Below are 24809 nucleotides of genomic sequence, written 5' to 3' on the forward strand. Positions count from 1 at the left end.
GGGAGCCTTTGAGGGCAAGTAAGCATTAGCTTCTGTTCTGGAAAAGGGCTTCATATTCTTTGAGGCTAAAAATTCTCCTCTAAGCACTGATTTTGCTGCATTCTACAATTTTGATAAGTTGTATTTTCATTTTTACTTGAACTGTTGATATTATTTCTTCTTTGAAATAATTATTGATATTATTGATATTATTTCTTCTTTGATTCATATGCTATTTAGAATTGTATTTAAAAATTCCAAGTATTTGCGGATTTTCCAACTATCTTTCTGTACCGATTTTGAGTTTAACTCCACTGTGGTCTCAGAGCAAATATTTTATGTGTTCTCTCTCTCTCTTTTTTTAAGGAGTATGTACTTAAAATTTTTTTTAATTAAAAAAAAATTGTGTGTGTTAGGGATCAAACTAAGAACCTTTGTGCACACTAGGCAAGCATTCTATTACCTGTGAGCTACACACCCAGGCCTCTCCTTTTAAACATGCTGAGGTATGTTTTATAGTTCAGAACATGGTCTGTCTTGAGGATGTTTCACATGATTTTGAGGTGAAAGTTCATTCTGTTGTTGTTCTATGAGGTAGTCCACAGATATCCATTATATCCAGTTGACTGACAGTGCTGTTGAGTTCAACTAGGTTCTTACTGAATTTTTGCCTGTTGGATCTGTTCATATTTGACTTAGGTGGTCTATATTCTTAAAGAACAAGCAAACCCAAGAATGTGTGAAAACACTATTTCTTTCTAGAAGTAAGTGGAATTCTAGAAAATAAAATGCCAATATCAACTTAAACCCTCAGACTTTTTCTAATCTTGTTCATTTTTAGGATTCCAGATGCATAACACACAGAGCTAACACAGGATTAAATCTCATACCCATGGACTGAGCTCAGAGGCCTGTGAACCATGGGGACAAGGTTGGGTGTGTGAGTGTACATATCTGAAGGAAGATCTACAGATCTCCTCAGATTCTCCTGAAGGTTTCAGACTCCCCAGCCCTCCCTCTCAATCAATGACAGACAGGCAGCCTTTCTTCCCACTCCATAGCTGGGCCCCAGGGAAACACCTTCGGGCACTCTTGCCCTCCACTGGAGCTGGCTGAAGCACTTCTTGATCTATCTTCAACTTGACTAATAAGCACCAGAGGCAAGAGGCAAGTTAAGTTCACCAAGCACCTATTACTCTTTGAGACACCTAGAGACTACCAGCAGGGGGTGCCAGGCAGTTGACTCAGAAGAGGGTTTTGTCTCTGATGGGTCTGTCCCAAGCAGGGACCTCCTTCAGGGTGTTGTGCCACTGTCCTTGGGACCTATCACAGCAGAGCACAAGGCAATTCTCATAGCCGGGCACTCAAGCCACTCTTCTGCCTAAGAAAATGGGAGAAGGAACCGAGAGGCGTGTCCTTTGAGAAAATCTGTTTAAATTTTGTGAATTGACTACAATAAACATGTTCAGGCACCAGCTATTACACAACACTAGCAAAGGAAAAGTAAGAATTTTAATTCAGAAATACTAAAAGGAACTTAATCTAAATGTCTGTAGTTATTCTTTGTAGCTTGGATCTATAGGTAATATATTTTCTTAGTTCCTCTTCAATGTATTTTCCATATTTTATACAATTTGCATTTATTTATTTTATAATTATTACTTTTGCATTTTTATGATTTTTTTGTCAAATATTACTGTCTTCTGGCTGTGCTTTGACAGATGATGAAAAGATGCTTGAAGTTCTTACTTCTACGTAGTCTGTGGGGACGAGCCCTCGCTCTCCTTTGCTGTTTCTTCCTTCCAGCCATCCTCCACCCACATCCTGATAAAGTTACCAAGAAAGAAAAGAAAAAGACCACAGTTAGAATTTCCTGTAGAAATTTCACTTTGGAAATTGTTATAAATGTATTTGTAAAATATTACAAATATAAATTGTTAGACTGAAAATCGATAAACATTAAGATTTTTATTACTTCAGAGTTAACATTATACAAGATTTTAAATTTTAATACCTTTTTTACTCCAGAAAATGATGTGATTTACAAACAAGCCAAATAGCACTTTGATAATAAGTGATCAAAGACTGAAAACAGCCTTTCCCTAGATCACCATCATCTGTGATTTCTATTCACTCTGTGGCAGATGACAAACATAGTCTGCAGTTTTGTCAAGTGAAGAACGCACATCCCCATCCTGCACCTGTACTGCCTGTTGTGACCTCTCTGGCCACACAACGAGGTGGAAATAGTCTAGGGGCATTTAGAGCCTGTCCTTAAGGGGCTCTACACACTGTAGCTCATTCTTTTGGAACCCCAAGCCACCATGTAAATTAATTTGAGATGTTATACGATGAGTCTTCCTGTAGCCCAACCCTAAGCCAGCCCTGCAGCCCAGGAGAACTGTGAGATGCGTGGATAAGGCCCTCTCAGACGCCCCTGGGTGGGCATCAGGTGACTGGAGACACCACATTCTAGACCAGAAGAACCACTGGCTGACAAGTAGGTTCCTGCGCAATAACACACAGGTGTTGGTCTGAACCACAAAGTTTTGGAAACATCTGTCATTTAGCAAAAGCTAACTGATTCATGGTTTGGTTTTTTTTCCAGATAAAAAAATATTAATAGACTTAAATTATGCTGCAGAAGTCTATATCAAGATTCCCAGTTTTCTACATATTATCGCCACAAAATTCTACTTTTTTCTCCTGAAGATAGTTTTCTTACATTTGTAAATAATGCCATAATTAGTTAATAATTATCTGAATCTGGATAACCACATTCTTATTTAATTAACACACAAAATCTGAATGCATTTATGGGGTGCCATGTGATATTTCAATATACAAATACACTGTGTCATGTTCAAATCATGGTAAATTTAATTATCTCCTCAAACATTTATTATTTCTTTTTGGTGAAACCATTCAAAATTCTTTTTTTTTAGCTTTTTTGAAATATACATTATAGTTATCTAACCACATTTAAAAAAAAATAATTTTAAATTACAACTTTGATACTTTTTGAAGCCAAGAGTGACTGGAAAAAATACTATTTTACTAAGAAAATGAAGAAATACTCAGTGGACAAAAAATTATGCAAACAAAAAAATTTTTACTACCATTGAAAATGGAGGGCTGGGGTTGTGGCTCAGCAGTAGAGTGCTCACCTAGCATGTGTGCGGCCCTGGATTCAATCCTCAGCACCACATATAAATAAATAAAAATAAACATATTGTGTCTAACTACAACTAAAAAAAATATAAATGTTTAAAAAAAAAGAAAATGGCACCTAGGGTTGGGGTTGGGGCTCAGAGGTAGGGCACTTGCCTGGCATTTGTGAGGCACTGGGTTTGATTCTCAGCACACATATAAAGAAATAAAATCTATCAACAACTAAAAAAAAAAATAGTAAAAAAAAGAAAATGGAACCTATTTGCTAATATATACCTAACAAATCATCCAAAATTAGTACATGTACTTGGTTCTACCCAGTAATTCTTTTTTGTATCTAAGGCAATAAAAATAGGTCCTTAAAATACTGTCACTATGAAGACCCTACCATCACCTCTGCCAACTGCCTTGTCCCTCCCTGACCTTATGCATCTGGGGACGCACCTGTGTCTGCTCCTTCCCTTCTCCCAACAGCACCCTCAGCTTTCCTGGCACCTTGCTCTAGCCTGTTCTCCAGCTCTGGACCACCAGGTTTCAACGGCCACCACCCTGCAGGGCAGGACTGGCAGTTCACTGCTCTTCCCACCTGGCATGTCCAAAGTTAACATTCTTGGACATACCTGACCAACATCCTTTAACGCAGTTGCCATTCTCAGGTGCAAAGGCCGAGCGCCTCAGCGACCCTTGCCTTTTTCCTCTGCTTAAGCACTGCGTCCCACAGGCCTGGCGCTCCAAGCTTTCTCCTCCATCTTTCACCTCCTATTGCCATAACTCAAAATCACGTCCTGAGACTCCAGCCTCCTCTACAACAATAACGAAAGCCACCACTAGCCTCCAAGGAAGGCTCAGCTCACTGGACGAAGTCCACAGTCGATAGCCTGGCTCCCAGAGGGGTCTGATAGTTTTGAAAAACGGTTTTCTTAGCCTATTTCCTACCAGCTTATACACACCTGTGCTCTAGGACACCTGTTTACACGTAACAGGCCACAGAGCAGACAAAAAAGGACAGGCTTCAAAGACGAACAGATGTAACTTTGACTCTTCTTCAGTCACTTACAAGTAGAGTGATCACGGGCAAGTTACCTAATCTGAACATCTCATGCCCACCTTGGGGACTTCATGACAAAACACATTCAAGATTACGTACATTGCACTTGCCAAACACCTGGCTCTAAACTGTTAACAAATGATAATTGAGATGGCTAAAAAAAAACAAAACAAAACAAAAAAAAAACACTGAATGCTTTTGAATCTATACACCTTTGATGCAACTACTCTGTCTGGGATGTCTTGGCAGTCTTGTCTGATGAAACCTCAATAGGGCTTCAAGATCACCTAGTCAGATTTCCTTTTGCATCAAAGCTCATTCTGGTTAAAACAAATAGAAATAGCCTCCTCCTCTGCTGAGCTGCCAACAGCAACTGGCCAATAACTCTGCACCTTGAGGTAGATCTCCTTGAATTCCTCTTCTATCACAAGTTTCTACGGAGAAGGAGGTCTGACTGTCTTGAGGTTTACTCTTCAGGGTACCTGGTACACAGTCTCATGCACAGTAGGAAGGAGCCCAGTGAAACTACTGAATGAAAAATAATATTTTGGATGAATTTCAAATCTACAATGCTTTAGTTTATGGAATAAAAGGATGCTGAACACATTTTCTAGGACATGTATTCCCAAAGGATAAGCCCAGGAAATGGGAAATTGCTTTAAAAAAAGTATGGCTACAGAAAACGTGATCTTCTACACTAACCTATCAAACTCGAGGTTGAGTGTATCTAATACTGTTTACTAACATTAACACTCTAGTGAGTTTTTAAGATCAGTTTTCAAATCAGCAAAGTTTTATGTGGCTATGGATATTGGGCTAATGGGTTATTTGATAATATTAGGAAATTGATTATTTTTTTGTGGGGGGGATACTGGGGATTGAACTCAGGTGCACTCAACTGCTGAACCACATCCCCAGCCCTATTTTTTGAATTTTATTTAGAGACAGGGTCTCACTGAGTTGCTTAGCACCTAGCTATTGCTGAGGATGGCTTTGGACTCACGATCTTCCTGTCTCAGCTTCCTGAGCCACTGGGATTACAGGCATGCGCCATGGCCAGGAAATCAATAATTTTGTTGGGTGGGATAGAATGGTATTGTCATTATGTCTAAAACCAGCTCCATTTCTCAGAGATACATATTGAAATCTTTTGTTTGGTTTTGTATTGTAAGCCAGGATCTTGGTATGTTGTCCAGGCAGGCCTCAAATTACTGGGCTCAAGCAAACCTCCTGCCTTGGCCTCCCAAGTATCTGGAACTACAGAAGAGCACCACTGTGCCATGCTTGAAATCTTTATGTATGAAATGATACAATGAAATCTGCTTCAAAAATAACCAAGTGTGGGGCTGGGGATGTGGCTCAAGCGGTAGCGCGCTCGCCTGGCGTGCGTGCGGCCCGGGTTCGATCCTCAGCACCACATACAAACAAAGATGTTGTGCCTGCCGATAACTAAAAAATAAATATTAAAATTCTCTCTTTCTCTCTCTCTCTCTACCTCTCTCTCTCTTTAAAAAAAAAAAAAAAATAACCAAGTGTGTTGCGGGAGAGGGAAGCTAGAGGGATAATCAGGAGTAGAGATGACATGAGACTGACCACAGTGGGCTGATAATTACTGAAACTGGATAAGTGGATGATGGGGACAAAGATATGGATAATATATTCTCTCTCCCAATATGTATTTGAGAGCGTGTGCATAAGTGTGTGCGTGCTTGTAAGAGACCAAGTGTGAGAATGTGACTGTGAACCTGTAAATGTGCATTTGTAAATGTCTGTAGACACTAAGTGTGAGAGTGTGCTGGTACGAGTCTGTAAGAGTGTGTGGTGGTGCAAGTGTGCTTGAGTGAGGATGTGAGTGTGTGGCTATGTACGTGGGTGCACATGCCTGTGCATGCGTAAGAGGGTGTGCATATGCTGGAAAGCTGGAGAGGAAGGATGGGGCCAGATGGCAGGTGTCTTGTAGATCTACAGCTGGCAGTTTGAACAGGCCACAAGGGGAGAAGGGCCAGCCAGGAAGGCACCCAGTCCAGGTACCAAGGGGAGGGCTTTGCTCAAGGCAGTGACAGTTAGAGACAGAGAGGGGAAAGGCTAGATGTGAGCAAGTGTAAGGCCAGCGTCTTTCTGTGATGTACAGCTGTAGCTGAGGAGAATGAATGGGTGCGTTCCACATTAGAAAAAAAGAGACTTCAGGAAGAGGACTGGCTCAGCATGTGTGGTGAGCCTGTAGGTCCCACACCACAGGATGTTTGAAGGGCTTGTGAAAAAGCAACATAAAGATGCCTAGGACTCCGCTGGACAGCCAAGTGGGAGCTTCAGCAGCCTGGCCAAGCTGCAGATACCAGGAATTTAGCACACAGGAGGCAAAAAACAATTCTGAAAATGTGTAACATGAGGAAAATAGGCCAAAGATGTGAATACCTACATCACGAGGCAGAAGGAAGAGCGGATTATAAAAGCATGTGAAGATGCATGCATGTGTATCTATGTACACAAGAGGAGAGAGGCACAGAGCATCAGATAGGATCAGCAGCCTGTGCTAGAGACAATCAGTAAGAAAAACCAATGCAGACCTCTCTGAAAAGTGAGGAGCCTAGAGCAAGGGTAAGGCTTCCAATTTTTGTGTCTGGAGACACCTACAGGAACACAAGACTACCCTGTACTCTGTGTGGGTAACTGAGCAAGGGCATGGTCAGAGAAGCAGGACATACAGCGTGGAACCCAGAGACAGTGGCAGGGACTAGGGAGGACACCTGCCAGAAGCACAGGCCAGAGGTGTGCACAGAGCGGTGTCAGAGTTAGGCACTCTCAGTGGTGTTGGGGATGAGTAGGAAGAGGTAAAGAAAGAGTAACAACAAAGTTTTGCTGATTTTACAATTGTAAAGACTGACTCCCCATGCCTACTTTTGGTCCTAGCTGCATATACCCAGATGAAATACTAGTAATTGAGACAATTTTTCTTAAAATTTTACTACATGGACAGTTTTCAGCAGCTGCTCACACTGCATTAGAGATTAACCCTACAAAAATTATGTTCAATTATGTTCATCTCATAATTTTACTATACCCTGTAAGAAGGTTTACATGTAAAAAGGACAATTAATCAGAAGGCTGAGGCAGGAGGCTTATAAGTTCCAGATCAGCCTGGACAACTTAGTAAGACCCTGCCTCAAAAAAAAAAAAAAAAGGGCTGGGGTACTATATCTCAGTGGTAGAGCACCCCTGGGTTCAATCCCCAGTACTGAAAAAAAAATCAGAATAAAATAAAATAAAAAATTAAGCAGACTGAGGCACATATCACACAGAGGTAGTAGAAAACACTTTAACAGGATCTGGACCCAAGATGATTGAAAAAATGAGTAGTATTTTTGCCTCTGCACTACTCAGCAACAAAAGTCATAAAAGAAATTCAATTGTCAATAAAGATTTCATTTTGTGAAAGGAAGTATGCTGAATCTGAGGAAGAACCTGAGATAAAAGATCACATGGCTGCTTATCAGAGAGGGTGGAAATACACCTAGCTAAGTGAGAAGAGATACAAACGTGTGAGGACACGTGTTTATGTGTGTGGGTACATACCTGAGCATATGAAGATGCATGCATGTGTATCTATGTACACATGTGCAAACAGTTCTGTGAAGATGCAGAAATCCTTGTTATACATATAGCCTTCACTAAATAAAAGCTGAAGCAGTAACTTATAACTCAGCAGAGAGAACTCGCTGGGAGCAAGGCTAATGCTTTGCCAGCACATACTGCCCTCTGGCAATCTACTTTAGGGTTGGAGCTCAGAACAACAACAGTGCTCAGTAAGCAGAGCTGTGAGGAAGGTCAGCACCATCTCTCCTGCATTCTAAAGACACAGCACCCTGAGGGGGAAGCATACTGAACTAAGCTCCACAACAGAGGGTGCTCGAAAGGTTATCAATAACAAAGAAAACAATTATGAAATAGAGATATAATAAACTCAATCATCTCCCCAGCTATCTCTAGGAAACCTTTCTCAGTGTTTATGTAATAGCCTCTTACTACATCATCAACAGAAAAAAATTTAATCGACAGAAAAGAATTAATGTGAGTATGAATGATCAACTTAGCAAAAAAAATTAAACCTTAAAAATAAGTCCAAAAAATGAGCATGGCAGTGCAAGCCTCCCAGAGACTTGGGAGGCTGAGGGAGGATGATCACAAGTTCAAGGCCAGTTTCAGCAACTTAAGGTAGAGCATCCCTGGGCTCAATGTCCTATACAAAAAAAACAAAAACAAGGAATAACCAAATGTTCCCTTACCGGATTTGTAATAGTGATGATTTCTCCTTCATTAACTGTCAGTTCATTATTCCCAGGTTCAGCAGCAAAATCATACATAACCCGAGCCTATTGGGAGTACAGAAGAAAAGAAAAAAATTCAGGTGAATGTAGACCCAACAGTAAAACCCAAACCACCTTTACTGTCCACTTTGTAAACAGACTGGTATGAACAGAAAGGGGGCCGGGGCCGACTGTAAAAAGGGAAGACCCATTACCAGAATGGTTTGTCAGTTGTACTGGGGACAGGTAACACCAATGGTGAGACAGTCCCTCATGTTCTGGAAGGGGGACAGTTTTCAGCAGCTGCCCACACTGCATTAGAGATCAACCCTACAAAAAGAACTCTAAATACACCTGTTTCATTAAAATTAAAAACCATGCATGAAGTTGAAATACAGATGCTGCTGATTCTGGGGCAGCTCGCTCTCAGGAACCGAGGCAAGGGATGTCAGACTCCTCCATCTTTAGAAGAATCCCTTACTGTTAAAACTCTCACTAGCCACATCTGGAGCCAGCCACTGGGATAAACCCGACAATGCAGCATCTTGTGGCCCCCTAACTCAGACCCATAAGCTCCGTGTCACAGACACTCTGCTACACCACTCGCCACCGCACCGTGCCCTATAGGGCCGAGTGGGTCAGGCAAAGAAAGCTGCAGTTCGACAACTTCTCCCCGAAATGAACTCTCCATTTCAAATACAACAGACCAAGAGGAAGCTGCTGTGGCTGAGGAGAGGAGGGCCTGTTCTTCAGGCTCTTCCTCCAGAGGAGCCTGGGGACAGCAGGCCAGGAGTGCATGCTTGCGGGGACACTGCCAGGCACGGCATCGTGACAGAAAACCCCCATGATAAAAAGTGCACATGCGTGTACACAGAGTGTCCTCTAGACAGCCTTACAGTGTCTATAAGGCAGACCTGGCCCACTTCCCATCTTAATAATTATACCCCATGGACTCTCTTCCACGAGGCATCTCATCAACTGGGGACGGCATGTCCCTAGGAAATACAGGGCTGCCTTAAAAGCAACTGGTCCCTACAAGGCAAATCCAGTTACCTAACAGGACGGGGCTCACTTGCTCGACACCCACCACAGGAAAGGAAAAGGCCAGGCCCTTCTGCTCACCTCAGCCCTCTCCATAAGTGCCTGATTGTGCTTGAATTTCTTTTAATGGGGATGAAGGACTCGCCACCAGTGACAAAGATTGGAGGAAAAAAATCCCTCCTTTGAAATAAAGAAAAAAATAACAAGATAGACTGATGGGTGGACATGTGATAAAGCAGGCATCATAAATGCAAAATGTCCAGAATCTAGATAGTGGATTTATGGTATTTCGTGGAAAATTATTCCAACTTTTCTACACATTTGAAAATTTTCCTTATAAAATGTTGGAGCAAAACAAATGGTAGTGGAGTCTGTCGGTTAAGAAATGCCATCAGTTCTTTTTCCTCTGTCCCTGACAGGCCAGGAAGGGGCTGAGGGGCAGAGGCAAGGGAGCAAACCCTGCCAGCTCTGCAGTCAACTCGGGTCAGGACAAAGGACAAAGAAACCACGTGGAGGTATTTTTCTCACACAGCTGCAAAGTAGATAGAATTCTGTTTGTCATGTTGTGGGATATTTTTTAAAAACATGTCACATCAACCTCAGTCCTCCATGCAGCAAGGGAAGCTAGGAGATAAATGCACAGGGTGCTCCACGGAAGGAAGTGAGCTTCCCCTGGAGAGGAGCCCAGTATGCTAACTGCGCCAAGCTCCAGGGTGGCAGAGGAACCTGCTGTTGTGTCACTGTTCCTTAAGAATCCTGCTTAAAATTTAAAAAGTCCAGCTAAATCCAACCGGTCCCCAAATACAGAATTCCTAAGCCCTGTGTTTAGGAATTTATAGTTTGGTGAAACCAAATGTGAAATAAGTAAAAAATGAAGACATGGAAACGCCCCCCCCCCCCCCACATTCAGACATCACTGCACACTTACTCACCCCCGGGTTTGAATGTTTGTCTTTTCTAAAATTCAGGTTGGAATTTAATCCTAAATGTCAGCTGGGAGGTGGGGCCTAATGCCACCATAAAGGGCCTGTGGGAGCAAGTTCGCCCTCTCCTGCTGTCCTGCTATGTAAAGACACAACACCCTCCCTCCACAGAACAGAGTGTTCAAGGCACCATCTTGGAAGCAGACAGACCAGGCCCTAGCCTTCCAGCCTTGATCTTGGACTGCCTGGCCTCCAAAATAGTGAGAAAATATTTTCTGCTCTATAAATTTCCTAGTCTCTGGTGTTCTGTTACGCATTATAAAGGATTATAAGCACACGTGGGAAAATATAACCAGTTAGCTTTATTTAAAATATTGAATTAAAACTTATTAAGACAACTGACGAGCTCCTCTTGTATGGGTCAGGAGCATGCAACCTGCACTCCTCCTTCCCTATGTGTCCACATCTCTGATTCTGCCTGCCTCCCCTCACTTTCTTCTTCCTGCCAGGCTCCAAGTGACTACAAAAGTCACCAGCCTTAATATAAAATATAAGTTATAAAGCATATCTGCAACTCATTTCCAAAGGGCTAATTAATCCTTCTACTACATAAGAACCTCTAGAATTCAAGAAGACTGACAACCGAAAAATGGGTAGAAGAACAGTCATATTAAACTACAGATGGCTCTTTTAAAATTTTTTAGTGGTAGTTGTGAAGCCTGATTTAAAAATAGGTACTTAGTGTAGTTAGGTGAATTGGGTCTAATATCGAGTAAAATCAAGAATGAAGGCCATATTGAGAATGGAATCCAGGGAATGGGGAATTGAAAATGTCCCCAAGGCCCAGAGCCCATCCCAAGGAAATGTGAATTGAAGCAGCTCCTAGCAAACATGGAGATGCTAATCCAAAAGTCCTTCCTGCTCAGATTACTGCCCACCTGTCCCCCACCCTTTGGGCTTTCCCCACCTACACTGCAAGGTAGGACAAGGACAGGAACACCTACAGGAATGCGCGAAAGCAGAATGAAGAGCTTAGCTATAAAAGAGGGAAGACCTTCCGCCTTCCACGGATTCCACCTCTTGGGTCCCCTTCTTCCTCCAGGAGAAGTCTTTTCTGCTGTCCTTAATAAAGCTTCTACTTTCCACTCTAAAACTTGCCTCAGCGTGCTTCTCTGGTGTTATACTTCACCTTCGGGAAGCAAGGACTCTTCACCGGGTACACAGCGGTAACAGTTGGACACAATACCTTTATTTTATTTATTTTTATGTGGTGCTGAGGATGGAACCCAGGGCCTTACACGTGCTAGGTGCACGCTCTACGGCTGAGCCACAACCCCAGCCCTTAAAGTACTCATCTCACCCATGGGGAAGAACAAATTAACCTTGTTGATGTTGCCAGACTTCTCTCCATTAGGGGTTTTATAACAGTTCTCCACTAGTTCACCAACAAAATAAATCACCCTGCTTCTATATTTCTGCTGATCTGATGGGTGAGGAATGCTACCCCAACACAGCTTTAAATATACAATTTCACTTCGGCCTGTGGATCTTCAACATCGCCCACAGGCCATGTGTTGGAGGCACGGCCACCAGCTGAGGTGCCAGAGGGAGGTGGTGCAGCCTGCAGGGAGAACCTGAGGGGAGGCTGTGCCCTGGAAGGCCCTGGGGGATCTTGCAGCCTCCTCCCCCCTTTCCCTTTGCTTCACCACACCCTCCCGCTGCTATGGGCTGTCATGCCACAGGCCTAACAGCAACAGGGTCCACCAACGAGTACTGGAACTGCCAAAACTGTGACCCCAGATAAAGCCAACCTTTTCTAAGTTGATTATCTCAGGTAGGTATTATCGTGCCAGAAAGCGAACACACACTTTGACCCACAAATTTCACCCAGGGAATTCATTCTCTGAACGCACCAGTGCACATGGACATTTATTGCAGCCTCGTGCAGTATCAGAAGACTGGAGGCCACCCAGCATCTACCAACAGGGAGCTGCTTACATCAGCCAGGGCACAGCACCACCATGGAATACACCGGAGCAGTACGAGAATGAAAAAAACCTCTGTGGAAACCTGGAAGGAATATATAGCAAGTGAGAAAAGCAAGGTGTAGAACAGGACATAGAGTATGCCACTTTTTCACATGTTTTACATTTTCCAGTATTTCCTTAAAGAAATACTCAATAAATAAAACAAGTATTTAATTTTAAATTGGTTACCTAGAAAGACAGCAGAGAAAAATGAGTGGATAAGAAGAAGGATGACAGTGGGATTTCTTGGTATATTTCTTTTGTCAGTGTAACTGTATGCATGTACCAACAGTCCGAATTGAAATTAAAATGGGGGGCACCACTTATAGTAACAATAAAAGAGAAAATAGAAATGAGCTTAAGAAACCACGTACTCAAAAAAATTAAAAATTTGAAGTATTGCCTTGCACCACTATCTAGGATGTGCAGACGCCTGCTGGAAACACTGAGACCCCAGAGGACGCTTCCCTGCCCATCATGAGGCACAAAACCCTCCCAGGGTCAGCTCTAGAGCTGGTGAGAGGCCCAACAGAATCTGTACTAAAGGCTGCAGAAGCGTTAACTGTATTTCTGAACTCCTGTTCTGAATACTGTTGATTTCTCTGCACATACATGTGCTATATGTAAACACAGTATGGTTTTATAACAAGGCAATATAAGGAAAAGTTTAAAATTGTTAAGGGTCTGAGTGCCATGAGTTTTTAAAGTTTCCTTAAAAATGTGATTATCTGATATATTTGCATGCATACACGTGCACACAATTATTCAAAAACATATCAGACAGCCAGGGAGAACACAGTGTGTGAAAGTCTTGCACACGTCATTTCTGACTCAGTCCTAGGTCGCTCTTATCAGCACATCTACTGCTGCTGAGCTGCAAGGTCACTAATTCATTCCCCAACCTCCAGGCAAAGTACAGCAAAATTTGGCTGTGGCTAAGAAAATAACCTCACCTGTTGTGTTCCACGACTGAAACACTCAGGGTTACTCCAGGTGAACTGGGCTGCACGAAAAAAAATCACACAAGAAACAGAGATACCTTTTTCTTTGGGTCCTATGACAGCTCCTCTGACCTTAGGGGTCCACAGAAAGAGAGAGAGCATGTGCTGAACCCTTTTACTGGGGAGAAGCTATTCAAATGAGGCGAGGGGTCAGGTTTGAGGGGGTGTTGAGTCTAGCTTCATGATGTCTGCTGTCAGATGACTGACTGACATCTAAGGCCACACCCAAAGGCACAGCAAGAGAAGGGAACACACAAAGGGAGTTTCCATGGACATTCTATCCCAAACAGGGCGAAGAGGTAGGATTACAAAAGAATAGGTGAGTGTAGCTCAACCCCAGGGGTATGCCCACTCAGAAGACTGGCCGAACGGGGGAAAGACTGAGTCTCGAGTCATGGCACTACTGCGCCAGACTACAGCGATCCTTCAGATCCCCTGGTGCATCAGGACTGGAAGGCGTGGTCCACTCAATGAAGTTCCCCACACTCACCCTCAGCCCCAAATTAAAATGGTTTTATTTCTCCTGACTGTAAAACTACATATTTACTGTAGAAAAAAAAAAAACCTATTAAGTTGAAAAGCAAAGACCTCCCAATCCCAGACCTGAGACAACTAGTAAAGCCTCACTTCCAGTCACAGTCCTGATCCCCCACCAGCACAGAGCACTGACGCAAGGGTTCATTCTTCCCAAAGGGGTGTGTGTGTGTGTGTGTGTGTAACATGATTATTATCACCCTAGCAATTGCCAGCCAGCTTTGGAGCCAGACACAGGAGTCCAAATCCCCATTCCACCATTTCACCAGACTTGAAAACTGTGGCTTAATCCCTTAACCTCTGGTCTCAAATTTCTTAAGAATAAGATAAGGATAACAGCACATGCCTCGTGACACAAACGAAAATCAAGTAATAAAAATAAGAGAACAGTGACTGCCATAGAGGGCTGTAAGCACTAGCTAGCTCTTGTCAGAATGATGAAGAAATACAAAGAAGCCTGCATTAGTTCATGCTTTGATTTTTCTGAATGTTATATGCACATTTTGCCTATGCTAAAAACTGGCATATGTAAGTATTTCCTCTTCCCAGACCACCAAAGATTCTGCAACTATCTCCCCTCCCCCAGTTCAAGGGAAAGTAAAGCCCCTGGCTACTGACTCTCACAAAAGTTGTTTCTGGAGTCTACTATCTCTTGGAATAACACAGGAACCAGACCCTTTCACCCCACTAGCATAGGCATGCTGTGTGGCCTGCAGGGAGGCCCTACATATGGCCCAGGGGTGGGGAGGGCCAAACTCCTAACTCACTGGAGCTGAGGGTAGGAGCTCCCCCAGACCCAAACCACAGTAGGGAAGTGACAGTCCTGGGGAATGCTGACCCTCTTCTGTCAATGGGGAAACCAGCATCTCTCATGCATTCTGGCATGAACTAATGCAGGCTTCTTTGTATTTCTCCATCATTCTGACAAGAGCCAAAGTAAATATTTTTGTGTGTGCATTATGTATATCTGTGTATATCTGTTTGTATATTTATGTATGTGTGGTGGGTTTTTTTCTTTTTCCCCCGACAGTACTGGGGATGGAACCCAGGGCTTTGCACATGCAAGGTAAGTTCTCTACCACGGAGCTGTGTCTCCAGACTCCCTCCCCTTTTTTTGAGACAGAATCTCACCAAGTTGCACAGGCTGGTCTGGACCTTGCAATCCTCCTGCCTCAGCGTGCCCCCTACCCACAGTAGATGAGGTTGTAGGTGTACATCATCACATCCAACTATGTCTGTTTTTAAGACTGAGGTAAAGCAGTATGATCCTACCATTCACATTTCAAAGAGCTCTTCCAGGGGGAAAAAAATTAACAGAACACAGTCAAAATCACCACCACAACCAACAACATAAAACTTGTGGAGACAAGGGGAAGAAGTCAAAACAGTTTTAAAGTAGGAAACCACATCTCATAAGCAGAAAACAGAAGTTAAAATTCTACAAGAAACCTTTGAATGGAAAGAGAAAATATATATTTTATGCTAACAGTGCACAGCGCACTGGGGGTCTCTGTGCACACAGAGTATGTGTCCATGTAGACACGGATGACAGGGCAAGGCTGATCAGAGTCCTCAGGGAACCACTTGACCCCAATCATTTGAAAAAATATTTTAATAATGAAAACGTAATAAGGAGAGCAATTTTTATGTAAACTGACAAAAAGACAAAAAACCAAAAGTATCCCTGTAAACTCTGTGCATGTGTACACATTTATATGCATACAATTGGAGGGTAGTCCCATGAGCAACATAATACAAACCAGAAAAGTTAGCCAAAAGCATAAAGAGCCTTCAGTAAGGAAGCAGGATCAATAACTCACACCATGCTCCAACGACACAGTGTACAAGGTCACGACCTGTCTGTAAACACACAAGTCATCAAGCCCCTGGGGATGTGTTTAAAGAAATTACAAATTCATTTTGCCCAAATGTACCCTCTTCACTTAAAAATGGGCACTTGAAACAAACTATGACTTGAGAAATAGAGAGATAATACTTTATTTTTAGCACCTTTAGACCACAAATCAATAATCAATGGCAGGGACTGTATGTTAAAGATTTTAAACATTATCAGTTTTTAAATTCAAACTCAGCTTAATTTCTGAAATGATACAAATACCTTAAAATATTATTTTCCCCAAGAGGTTGAAAACTTTCTTCAAATTACATCGTGCCATAAAGTGAATTCCTATTTTAACCGTTGTCCCTTTAGTCATATGCTAATGCTCGCTGGCAGGCACCAGTGAGCCCTTTCCTGCACTGACTGTCTTTTACTGATTACCCCAACAACTCTGCTTAGGTAAAAAGTACCTTATCTCATAAGGATAAGAAAAACAGTCCTCACAAGATTCCAAAGAAATGCCTTCTGTTTCTGTGTACGCAGTGCTTTCAACTCCTCACCTAGACTGAAGTTTCCCTGAATTTCTCAAACAGCACACCGTTTCCCGGAGGGCCTGTCTGTGTGCTGGGGAAGGACAAGTCCTGCACTGCTCAGAGATGCCCTGCGCCCAACCCGCCACACATGGAGGCAGCAAAAGTGAACTTGTGCCCTGAACTTCAACACCTTTTTCCTACATAACCAATCAACTCAGGGCCTTCTAGAGAATAAAAATAGTGAAAGGTGGAACTGAAGAGGCTACTGTACACATCAAGTGAAATAAAGAAAAAGGAGTACACTAAATCAATAACTAATACTTCAAAATCCAATAGTTAAAAAACAACCAACCGAACGAAGTCAGGAGTGGTGGTGAGAAGGCTGAGGCAGGAGGAGGGCTGAGTGCTGCGTCCAGGAGTTTGAGACCAACACAGTGAGACCCCCGCCTCCAAATTAAAAAAAAATAAATTGATCAAGATCAAGTAACAGAAAGCTACGATGGAGTCCCTGTTGGCCAACTTGCCCTTCTAGATCCTGGCCGACAGGGCAGCCAGGAGCCCCAGCAGAAAGGAACCAAGGGGAGGAGCCTGGGTGTCTCTAGCTTGCTGCCTGGAGGCCCTTCCATTTTGACCCAAATGCTGGGAGAGGAAGGAGCCCCAAGCTGGACGCACCTCCTGCTAAGTGGAAGGAAGGGCCAGGGTTCCAGGAGGCAAGGCAGTGGGAATCCACAGGAATCCACCAAGAAACCGGGCACCTGGGAGCTGCAGGCACTAGACTGCTGAGGGGCAACTCTGCAGGGCCCCCTGAAGACAACCACAGGGGAGCTGCAGACTGTAGGAGCACCCAGGCCAGGCAGAGCCCGGGGCGGCCTGTAGTTCCACCTGGCGGGAGGGGAAGCCATCACTGGATCCACCTGAAGTTCTCAGGACATAAGAGGGTTGGCAGGGCCCAGCAGTAGGCGCCTGAGATCAGGCTCTTCTAGATCCCCACCCAACAAAAGTTAGAAATAAGCATTGAAAGAATCAAACTGATGCATAAACACACTTTAATACCTTCTTAAGGGAGAAAAAAGGAACTAGACACTCAACAACACCCCAACACAGTACTCTAGTATCCATCAAAAAATTAATAGGCAAGTCAAGAAAAAAATGTGACCCAATGCCAGGACAAAAACATCAATCAATAGAAACAGACCAAGAAATGACAGAGCTAACACAATACTGGCAGATATTTTAGAATTGTTCTTATAAATATGTTCAAGGTCTTAACAGAACAAATGATCGCCATAAGGAGAGAAATGGATGTTATAAGAAAGAACCAAATGGAATGACCAGAGCTATCAAATGCAATCCATGAAATGAAAAAACATCCTGGACAGGCTTAAGGAAGCAATGACCAGTGCACCTGAAGACACAGCTATAGGAACTGCTAGCAGAAAGAGGAAAAACTGCTGGGAAAACGAGCAGAGCCTGAGCGACCGGAGACCACAACCCGCAGCCCAACATTCAGGTACTGGAATCAGAAGGAAAGGAAGGGAAACAGAAAAAACAGTAAATAATGGCAAAAATCACCCAACTCATGAAAACTACAATCCACAGATCCTAGAATCTGAATAAACCCCACATAGGAAAAACACAAAGAAAACCACTTAAGAGACATCACATTCAAATTGTAGAATATGAGCAAAGAGAGAGAGAAAGATACAGAGAAACAAAAAATGAAATGACTGTAGAGTTTTCATCAAAAACAGGTCAAATGCTGTCCTTAAGGTGATGATACATATCAAAAACTACCAACCTAGAATTGGGTATACAGAAAAACATCCTTCAAAACAAGGTGACTGCAGGGTGGGCAAAGCAGTGGGCAGGGAAGGCAGGTGGGGTCAGATAACAGACAACACCACCCTCAGAGAAGATGGGCGCCACAAGGCTCCACAGCCTAGCAGGGTGACCGCAGATCACCACTTATCACACACTTCCCAAAGACTACAAGAGAGGAAGTGAAGGTTCCCAACACAAATAAATAACGATGTCCAAGGAGATGGTATGCTAATTATCTCGATTTCATTACTACACCTAATGTTTCTGTATTGATTATACTGCACCTGTAAACACCTAACGAACATGTCAATTAAAATGGTGAAACAGGGGCTGGGACTGTAGCTTAGTGATAGAGTGCTTGCCTAGCATGTGCGAGGCACTGGGTTCAATCCTCAGTACAACATTAAAAATAAAAAATAAAAATTTAAATGGTGAAACAAAGACATCTGCAGACAAACAAGAACTGAGAGAACTGTCACCAGCAAACTGACACTTCAGAAATGTTAAAGGAAGTTCTTTAACCAAGAAGAAAATGACACTGGATTCAAACCTGAATCAGCACAAAAGAGCATAAAAATTGGCAAATATTGGGCCATGTTCAAAAAAAAAACACCAACATTGTTTAATTTTTATACACAAGAACTGATTTTTAAAAAAAGAGTAAGAACATATTGTGAGATTTATAATACTGAGAAATAAAATGTGTGACAAAAATAACACAGTGCGCAGGAGAGGGGAACGAAGTCCACGGTGGCCGAGTTCTTACAGGTGAGGCGTCATCGCATTTTCAGAGTGAGAATGTGTTCAGACACAGATGACCACTGTGCACCTGTGAGCCATCGTGGGCAGAGAGGGAAGGAGGCTGGGGAGGAGGGCAAGAATAAGCGGGAGAAAGGACATGTGTACGGCTAATAAGCCAATGACAATGACATCGAGGAATACTAAAAACAATTCAAAAGAAGGCAAGAAAAAAATGAAGCAAATGATAGATGAGGGAAAACTAGAGAAAATACCAAGACGGCAAACTAGAACCACATCAAATCAGGAGTCATGCCAAACGTGAACGGCGAAACACTTCAATAGGCAGATGGTTAACTTGATAAAAAGGAAGGCCCCCTCTATGCTAGCTACAAGAATGCACTTTTAGTATGAAGAGACTGAAGACTTAAAGATAAAATAATGACAAAAGCAGGAAAGCAGGAAACAGAGGATACTGCTGCTGGGCTCCAGCTCACAGTGGGATCCTGGCTAGGGCAGAAGCAAGCAGACACATCTTTCTACCAGGACTGACCCTATCTGCCTAGGTGACTGGCTGCATTAAACACCTGCCAGCGGGACCAAGTTTCAGGGTCTCTGGACACCTGCACAACCTGACTCTAGATATCTGAGGAAGCAGCAGAGAAGCAGGTGGACACCACTCCAAAACCGCCACACAACATACGAGAGGGAAGCAGAGAGGAAGCAGGGTGATACACGGGTCCTTTTGAGGATGATAATTAGTGCTAGAAAAGGTCAATTTAATGAAATAATACTATAAAAAGTACACAACTGTTTAATAAAAAATCAGTGGGCAAAAAATCTTTAGCCTCAGAAAAGATGGAATAGTGGGTCCTGCATTTATCCTCCTGCTTTAAATAACCCAAACACTGGACCTAATAACTTTAATACCAAGTACAAGCACTCACAGGAGTGGACAACAGACAGCACAAGACAGAAACCTGGAGAGGGGGGAAATGAGGCCAGCCCAGGAAATGCCCCAGTTTAATGCTTGGACAAGTCTTCAGGGCACAGTACACAGAGGGTCACCCGGATGAAGTCTGTCACTCTCTCTGCAGAAGGGACTTAGGTTGGGAGTCTGGGAAGGCCAAGAAGCCTAGTTCACATAGAAGAGGATGGGAAGAATGTGTTCTGAAGCTCAGTGGATGGACCTGAGTCTCTAAGTGGAAACTGACTGCCACAGGCATGCAAGAGAAGTGCTCAAGGGTGGAGAGAACCACCAGGAGGAGTGGGGAGCCACGCCGGAAACTCGGTGACACACAGTCACTGCCCCCGTTATTCAGACAGGTACCCCTCAATAGTAGGTACCTTAATAACTGGTACCCCTTAACAGCCCTTCACTAAAAGTTGCCCTGATCTAACCTTCAAAGCAAAACTTAAAAGGAATCATCAAAAGAATTGAACTATTTCTAAGTAACTTATCTGTATCCAAGAACACAGATCAAGAACGTTTTGAAAAATACATGATTATCCAGAATCCGAAAAGTAAAGATTCACCATGTCTACCATCCACCAAAAATTGCCTGCCATGAAAATATCTCCAATTGAGAAAGAAGTCCACTGACACAGAATACCGAAAAAGTCTATGATAATAACTCTATCATCTGTGATAATAAAAGTATTAGCATAAATTAGATATTATAATAAACATTGAACTAAATTAAGTAAACAATAACAAGTAAAAACAACAATAAGTCTATGATAACAAAGAACTCTAAAATTTATTTTTTAAATGATCAAAGTCTGTCACAGAGCAAAATATCCATTTACTACAACGTGTATGCACAAGGGTAAAGGTATTTTAGAAACACCTGGAAGAACACATACACAATAATTAAAAACACCCTGACAACAGCAAAGGAAGATAAAGATGGTTTTAGTCTTTTACTCTAGATATATTTGGACTTTTTTCTTTATGAACATATGAATTGTTTGGGTAATTTAAAATAAATTTATTCACTAAAAAGAGAAGATAATAGCTACAACAAACTCAACCTTAAACTAAGCACAGTATTTGTTCAATTAAAATCTACTGAGGGGCTGGGGATGTGGCTCAAGCAGTGGCGCGCTCGCCTGGCATGCATGCGGCCCAGGTTCGATCCTCAGCACCACATACAAACAGAGATGTTGTGTCCGCCGATAACTAAAGAAAAAAATAAATAAATATTGGAATTCTCTCTCTCTCTCTCTCTCTCCCTTTCTCACTCTCTCTTTAAAAAAAAAAAATCTACTGAGTACTTTAATACCAAGTACAAGTTACCTAAAAACAATTATTGTTTAGTAATAAAAGTTTGCTTATATGTTTTACCTAAGTCAGAAACTTTATTACTATATTATATTCTTATGTATTGGGGGCATTTTTGCAGCCTTCAGTAAGCAAAAAACTGCATGACTACAAACTCTAGTACAGTGTGTATAATGTAGTATCATAGTAAAGAAATCAAGTCACAGAGATGAGGATAACAAAGTGGCAAAGTCCCAAAAAGGACTTTAAATTCTGAGAATTATAACCTAATACAAAGCAGTTTTTGAAGTTTGCTAATTTAGACATTTCATGATTTCAAACTAATTTCCACCTCAGTTAGTTCAAAAGACTGTGGTTTTAGAGTTTTATGAAATTCTGACACACTTCTTTTAAACCACTGGAGTCAAACAAAATGAACAGTTGGTGAAAATGTAGAATGGTACAGCCACTGTAGAAAACAGTTTGGCAGTTCCTCAAATCTAACACAGGCAGGGCATGGTGGCACAGGCCTGTAATCCCTGCAACACTGGAGGCTAAGGCAGAAGGATCACAAGGTCAAGGCCTGCCTTAGCAACTTGATGAGGCCCTGAGCAACTCAGTGAGACCTGTCTCAAAATAAATTAAAAAAAAAAAAAAAAAAGGTCTGGGGATAAAGTACCCCTGGATTAAATCCCTGGTAATCCCCCACCAAAAAAAGTTTAACTCAGAATGACCATTTGATCCAGGAATTCTACTCCTAGGTATATGCCCTCAAAGAACTAAAAGCAGGGGCTCAAACAGATACTTGTATGACAATACTTGTGGCAGCATTACTCATAAGAGTCAGAGGTGAAAGCAACCCAAATTTCCATTAATAGATGAATAAATATACAAGATATATGGCATATTATTCAACCATAAAAAGGAATGAAATTCTGATACATGCCACAACGTGGATAAGCCTTGAAACATGCTAATTGAAATAAGCCAGACATAAGAGGATAAATCATATGAGAATCCACTTATTTGAGGTATTTAGAGTAAGCATCAGTTACCAGGGCCTGGGGGAAAAGGCAACAGGGAGTTAATGTATAATAACAGCACACAATTTCTACTTATAGAAATTTCTGGAAATAGGTGGTGGTCGTACAACACTGAATGCACCTAATGTCACTCAATTATGTACTAAAAATGGTTAAAACAGTAAAAATTCATTACGTGTATTAAAAACTGTTTTTAAAAGTCTACAAGTAAGTAAAAATATACAAATGTGAAAAATGAATGGTACCCTAATTTCATTTTCTTCCTTCTGGAACACTCACCACATTTACAGCAGTTCTGCAGGGAAAAAGTCAAAGAAACTAAAACATGCTCTCCAAAGTGGCTGTCAGAGCCTCAGGAAGGGTAAAATACTTAAACACAGCCACTAGGCATGATAAAGCAGACATGCTCAGCTTAACTCTGAAAAAACACTGTCAGGTTTTTGCTGTAGGGCCCTCTTAGGGGTTACAGGTAAGCACATGACCCTGACTTCAACTCTGAAAAAACAGAGGAAGAAAGAAACCCAAAAAGAAAACTCCCCCAGCACACTCCAGAGAATATGCTGTGACCCTCCTGACCTCTGGGTCAGTCCTTTCCATCTACTCCTTGGACCTCTGCCTCCTGTCGGCTTCTAAGCTGCTGTCTATTCCACATCTTTAAAAAGGAAAAAAGACTTCCCTCCAGGGCCGGGGAGGTGGCTCAGTGGCAGAGCGCTTCCTAGCATGGGTGAGGCACTGGGTTCCATCCCTCGCACCACATTTTAAAAAAATGAAATAAAGGTATTGTGTCTATCTACAAAAAAATAAATAAATAAAAGACTTCCCTCCACCCCATCCATTCCTCTGCCTTCTTTTAATCTCAAGAAATCAAATTTCAAGAAAAACTGTCAGCATGCCATGTCCACACTTTCCAAACCTCACTTCTTGGTCAGGTTTTGTCCTCATGTGACCTTGAGATGGCCCCAGCCAAGGATGCCCACAACCTTCTTACTGCTAAGCCCAATGGACCAGGCCAGTCCTCATCCACCTTGCCCTCATGACCATGTGTGAGACGGTGTCCATCTCTTCCTTCTCAAAACACTCTCCCCTCCCTAGGCAGGTTTCTGGCTTCCTTTCCCCTTCCCTTTTTTTCCTCAGGCTTCTCTTTGGAGATGGGCCATGCTGTCAATGTCCATGTCCCCCACAGTGCCCTTCTGACTCTACATACCACCCTAAAGGCTTCTCTTGCCATATTCATACTGAGGAATTCCAATCTATTTCTCCATATTTCAGAGTTTTAGACAATCTATTTTCCACTCAACAGGCCCAGAAATGACTTCATCAGCACTCCACCACAAAATCCACTTTCCCTACAGTGTTTCCCACTGCAGCTGGAGCCTCACTATCCACCAAGTGCCCAGAAAGAAACCTCAGTTATTCCCGACTCCTTCCCTCACTCCCTTCCACATCTAAGAAAGGCCTGACAAATCTACTTTCCAAACACTTCTAGAATCTGCTCACTGCTCTCCATCCCAAGTATGAGTCCCAGTCTAAGTCATCATCAGCTTTTGTCTTTACTTCAAAAGCTTCCTGCAAACCCCCCACACTAACATGCCTCACTATCAGGTATAAAAAGAAATAAAATAAAAACAAATGTAATCTGTTTTTTAAGTCCTTGGGATTTGTGTTAAGACAGTGGGTGGAAACTAGAGCAGAAACAAACAAACAAGAAACCCAACTCTACAACACCATGCTAAGCCAAATGGAAGATTCCCATCAGGATGGCTGGAGGGCTCTGCCTGTGCCCATCCTGGGCAGGATCTCCTCCATGCCTATGGAGAGGTTGTCTTCCCCCAGAGCCTGGTCTTTTTTGTGCATGATACTGTAAACATGAGAGACAAGTAGACAAGGATGGTGATATATTAAAGGAAGTGGATTGAGTTACAATGAGGAAAAAAATACTGAATTCAACATTTGCCATCAGTTCTTTACAAAGCTATACTACGTTAGAGATATATTCTAACCTAAGTAAACCCAGACAGTCACAAATCACAAAAATATGACTCATTAACAGGAGAGTAGTGCGCAGCCTTATCCCACATTAGCAGCTTACCAGATTCACCACCACGCTCTGCTCTATATGAAGCATGGAGCGGCCTGGATTCAGCACCATAGTCTGATAAACAAGGTAATGTGATCCCACCAAGTGAAGCACAAACTTACCAAGAACTAGTTGGTAAACCTGTTTATGCCAGGTGTGCTTACTTTTGTAGCTATGCAACTGAACTACTGCATTAGCTAATGAAATGAGTGTGAAAGAGTAATTGTAGGAAATCTAAATAGAATGTTTTGAGAAAGCTTGGTAAAGTTAAAAAATAAATAAATTGCTAAAAAGCTTATTGTCAAAGTTAGTTGTGACAAGTTAAAATAAAAGGGAAATAATTATTAAGAATCTAGGATTCTGCTCCTGTAGACTGTAGTCTCAGGTGGTGGCCAAGACCGCAGCTGAGGGTTGACCGCCACCATTGCCTCCACTACCACCACCAGGGATCAGGAGCCACGGCAAG

At 42.4% G+C, this 24809-nt stretch overlaps 1 protein-coding gene across 2 annotated transcripts in view; it reads right to left on the minus strand.

Annotated features, from left to right (window-relative positions):
• Snx9 (sorting nexin 9) overlaps nt 1–12523 on the minus strand; it is a 66097-nt gene extending 53574 nt beyond the window's left edge. The window contains exons 1-3 of one of the 2 annotated variants that reach the window (XM_076858087.1): nt 12380–12523; nt 8482–8568; nt 1729–1803 (exon numbers count right to left, since the gene is read on the minus strand). In XM_076858087.1, coding sequence (XP_076714202.1) covers nt 1729–1803; nt 8482–8568; nt 12380–12442 — 225 coding nt within the window. In that variant the 5' untranslated portion in view covers nt 12443–12523. The remainder of the gene's footprint in view (nt 1–1728; nt 1804–8481; nt 8569–12379) is intronic. The other variant, XM_076858088.1, reaches the window with a different exon arrangement.
• Between the last annotated feature and the right edge of the window lie 12286 nt (nt 12524–24809).

This window comes from Callospermophilus lateralis, chromosome 6, assembly GCF_048772815.1.
Source record: "Callospermophilus lateralis isolate mCalLat2 chromosome 6, mCalLat2.hap1, whole genome shotgun sequence".
NCBI classification, from domain to species: Eukaryota; Metazoa; Chordata; class Mammalia; order Rodentia; family Sciuridae; genus Callospermophilus; species Callospermophilus lateralis.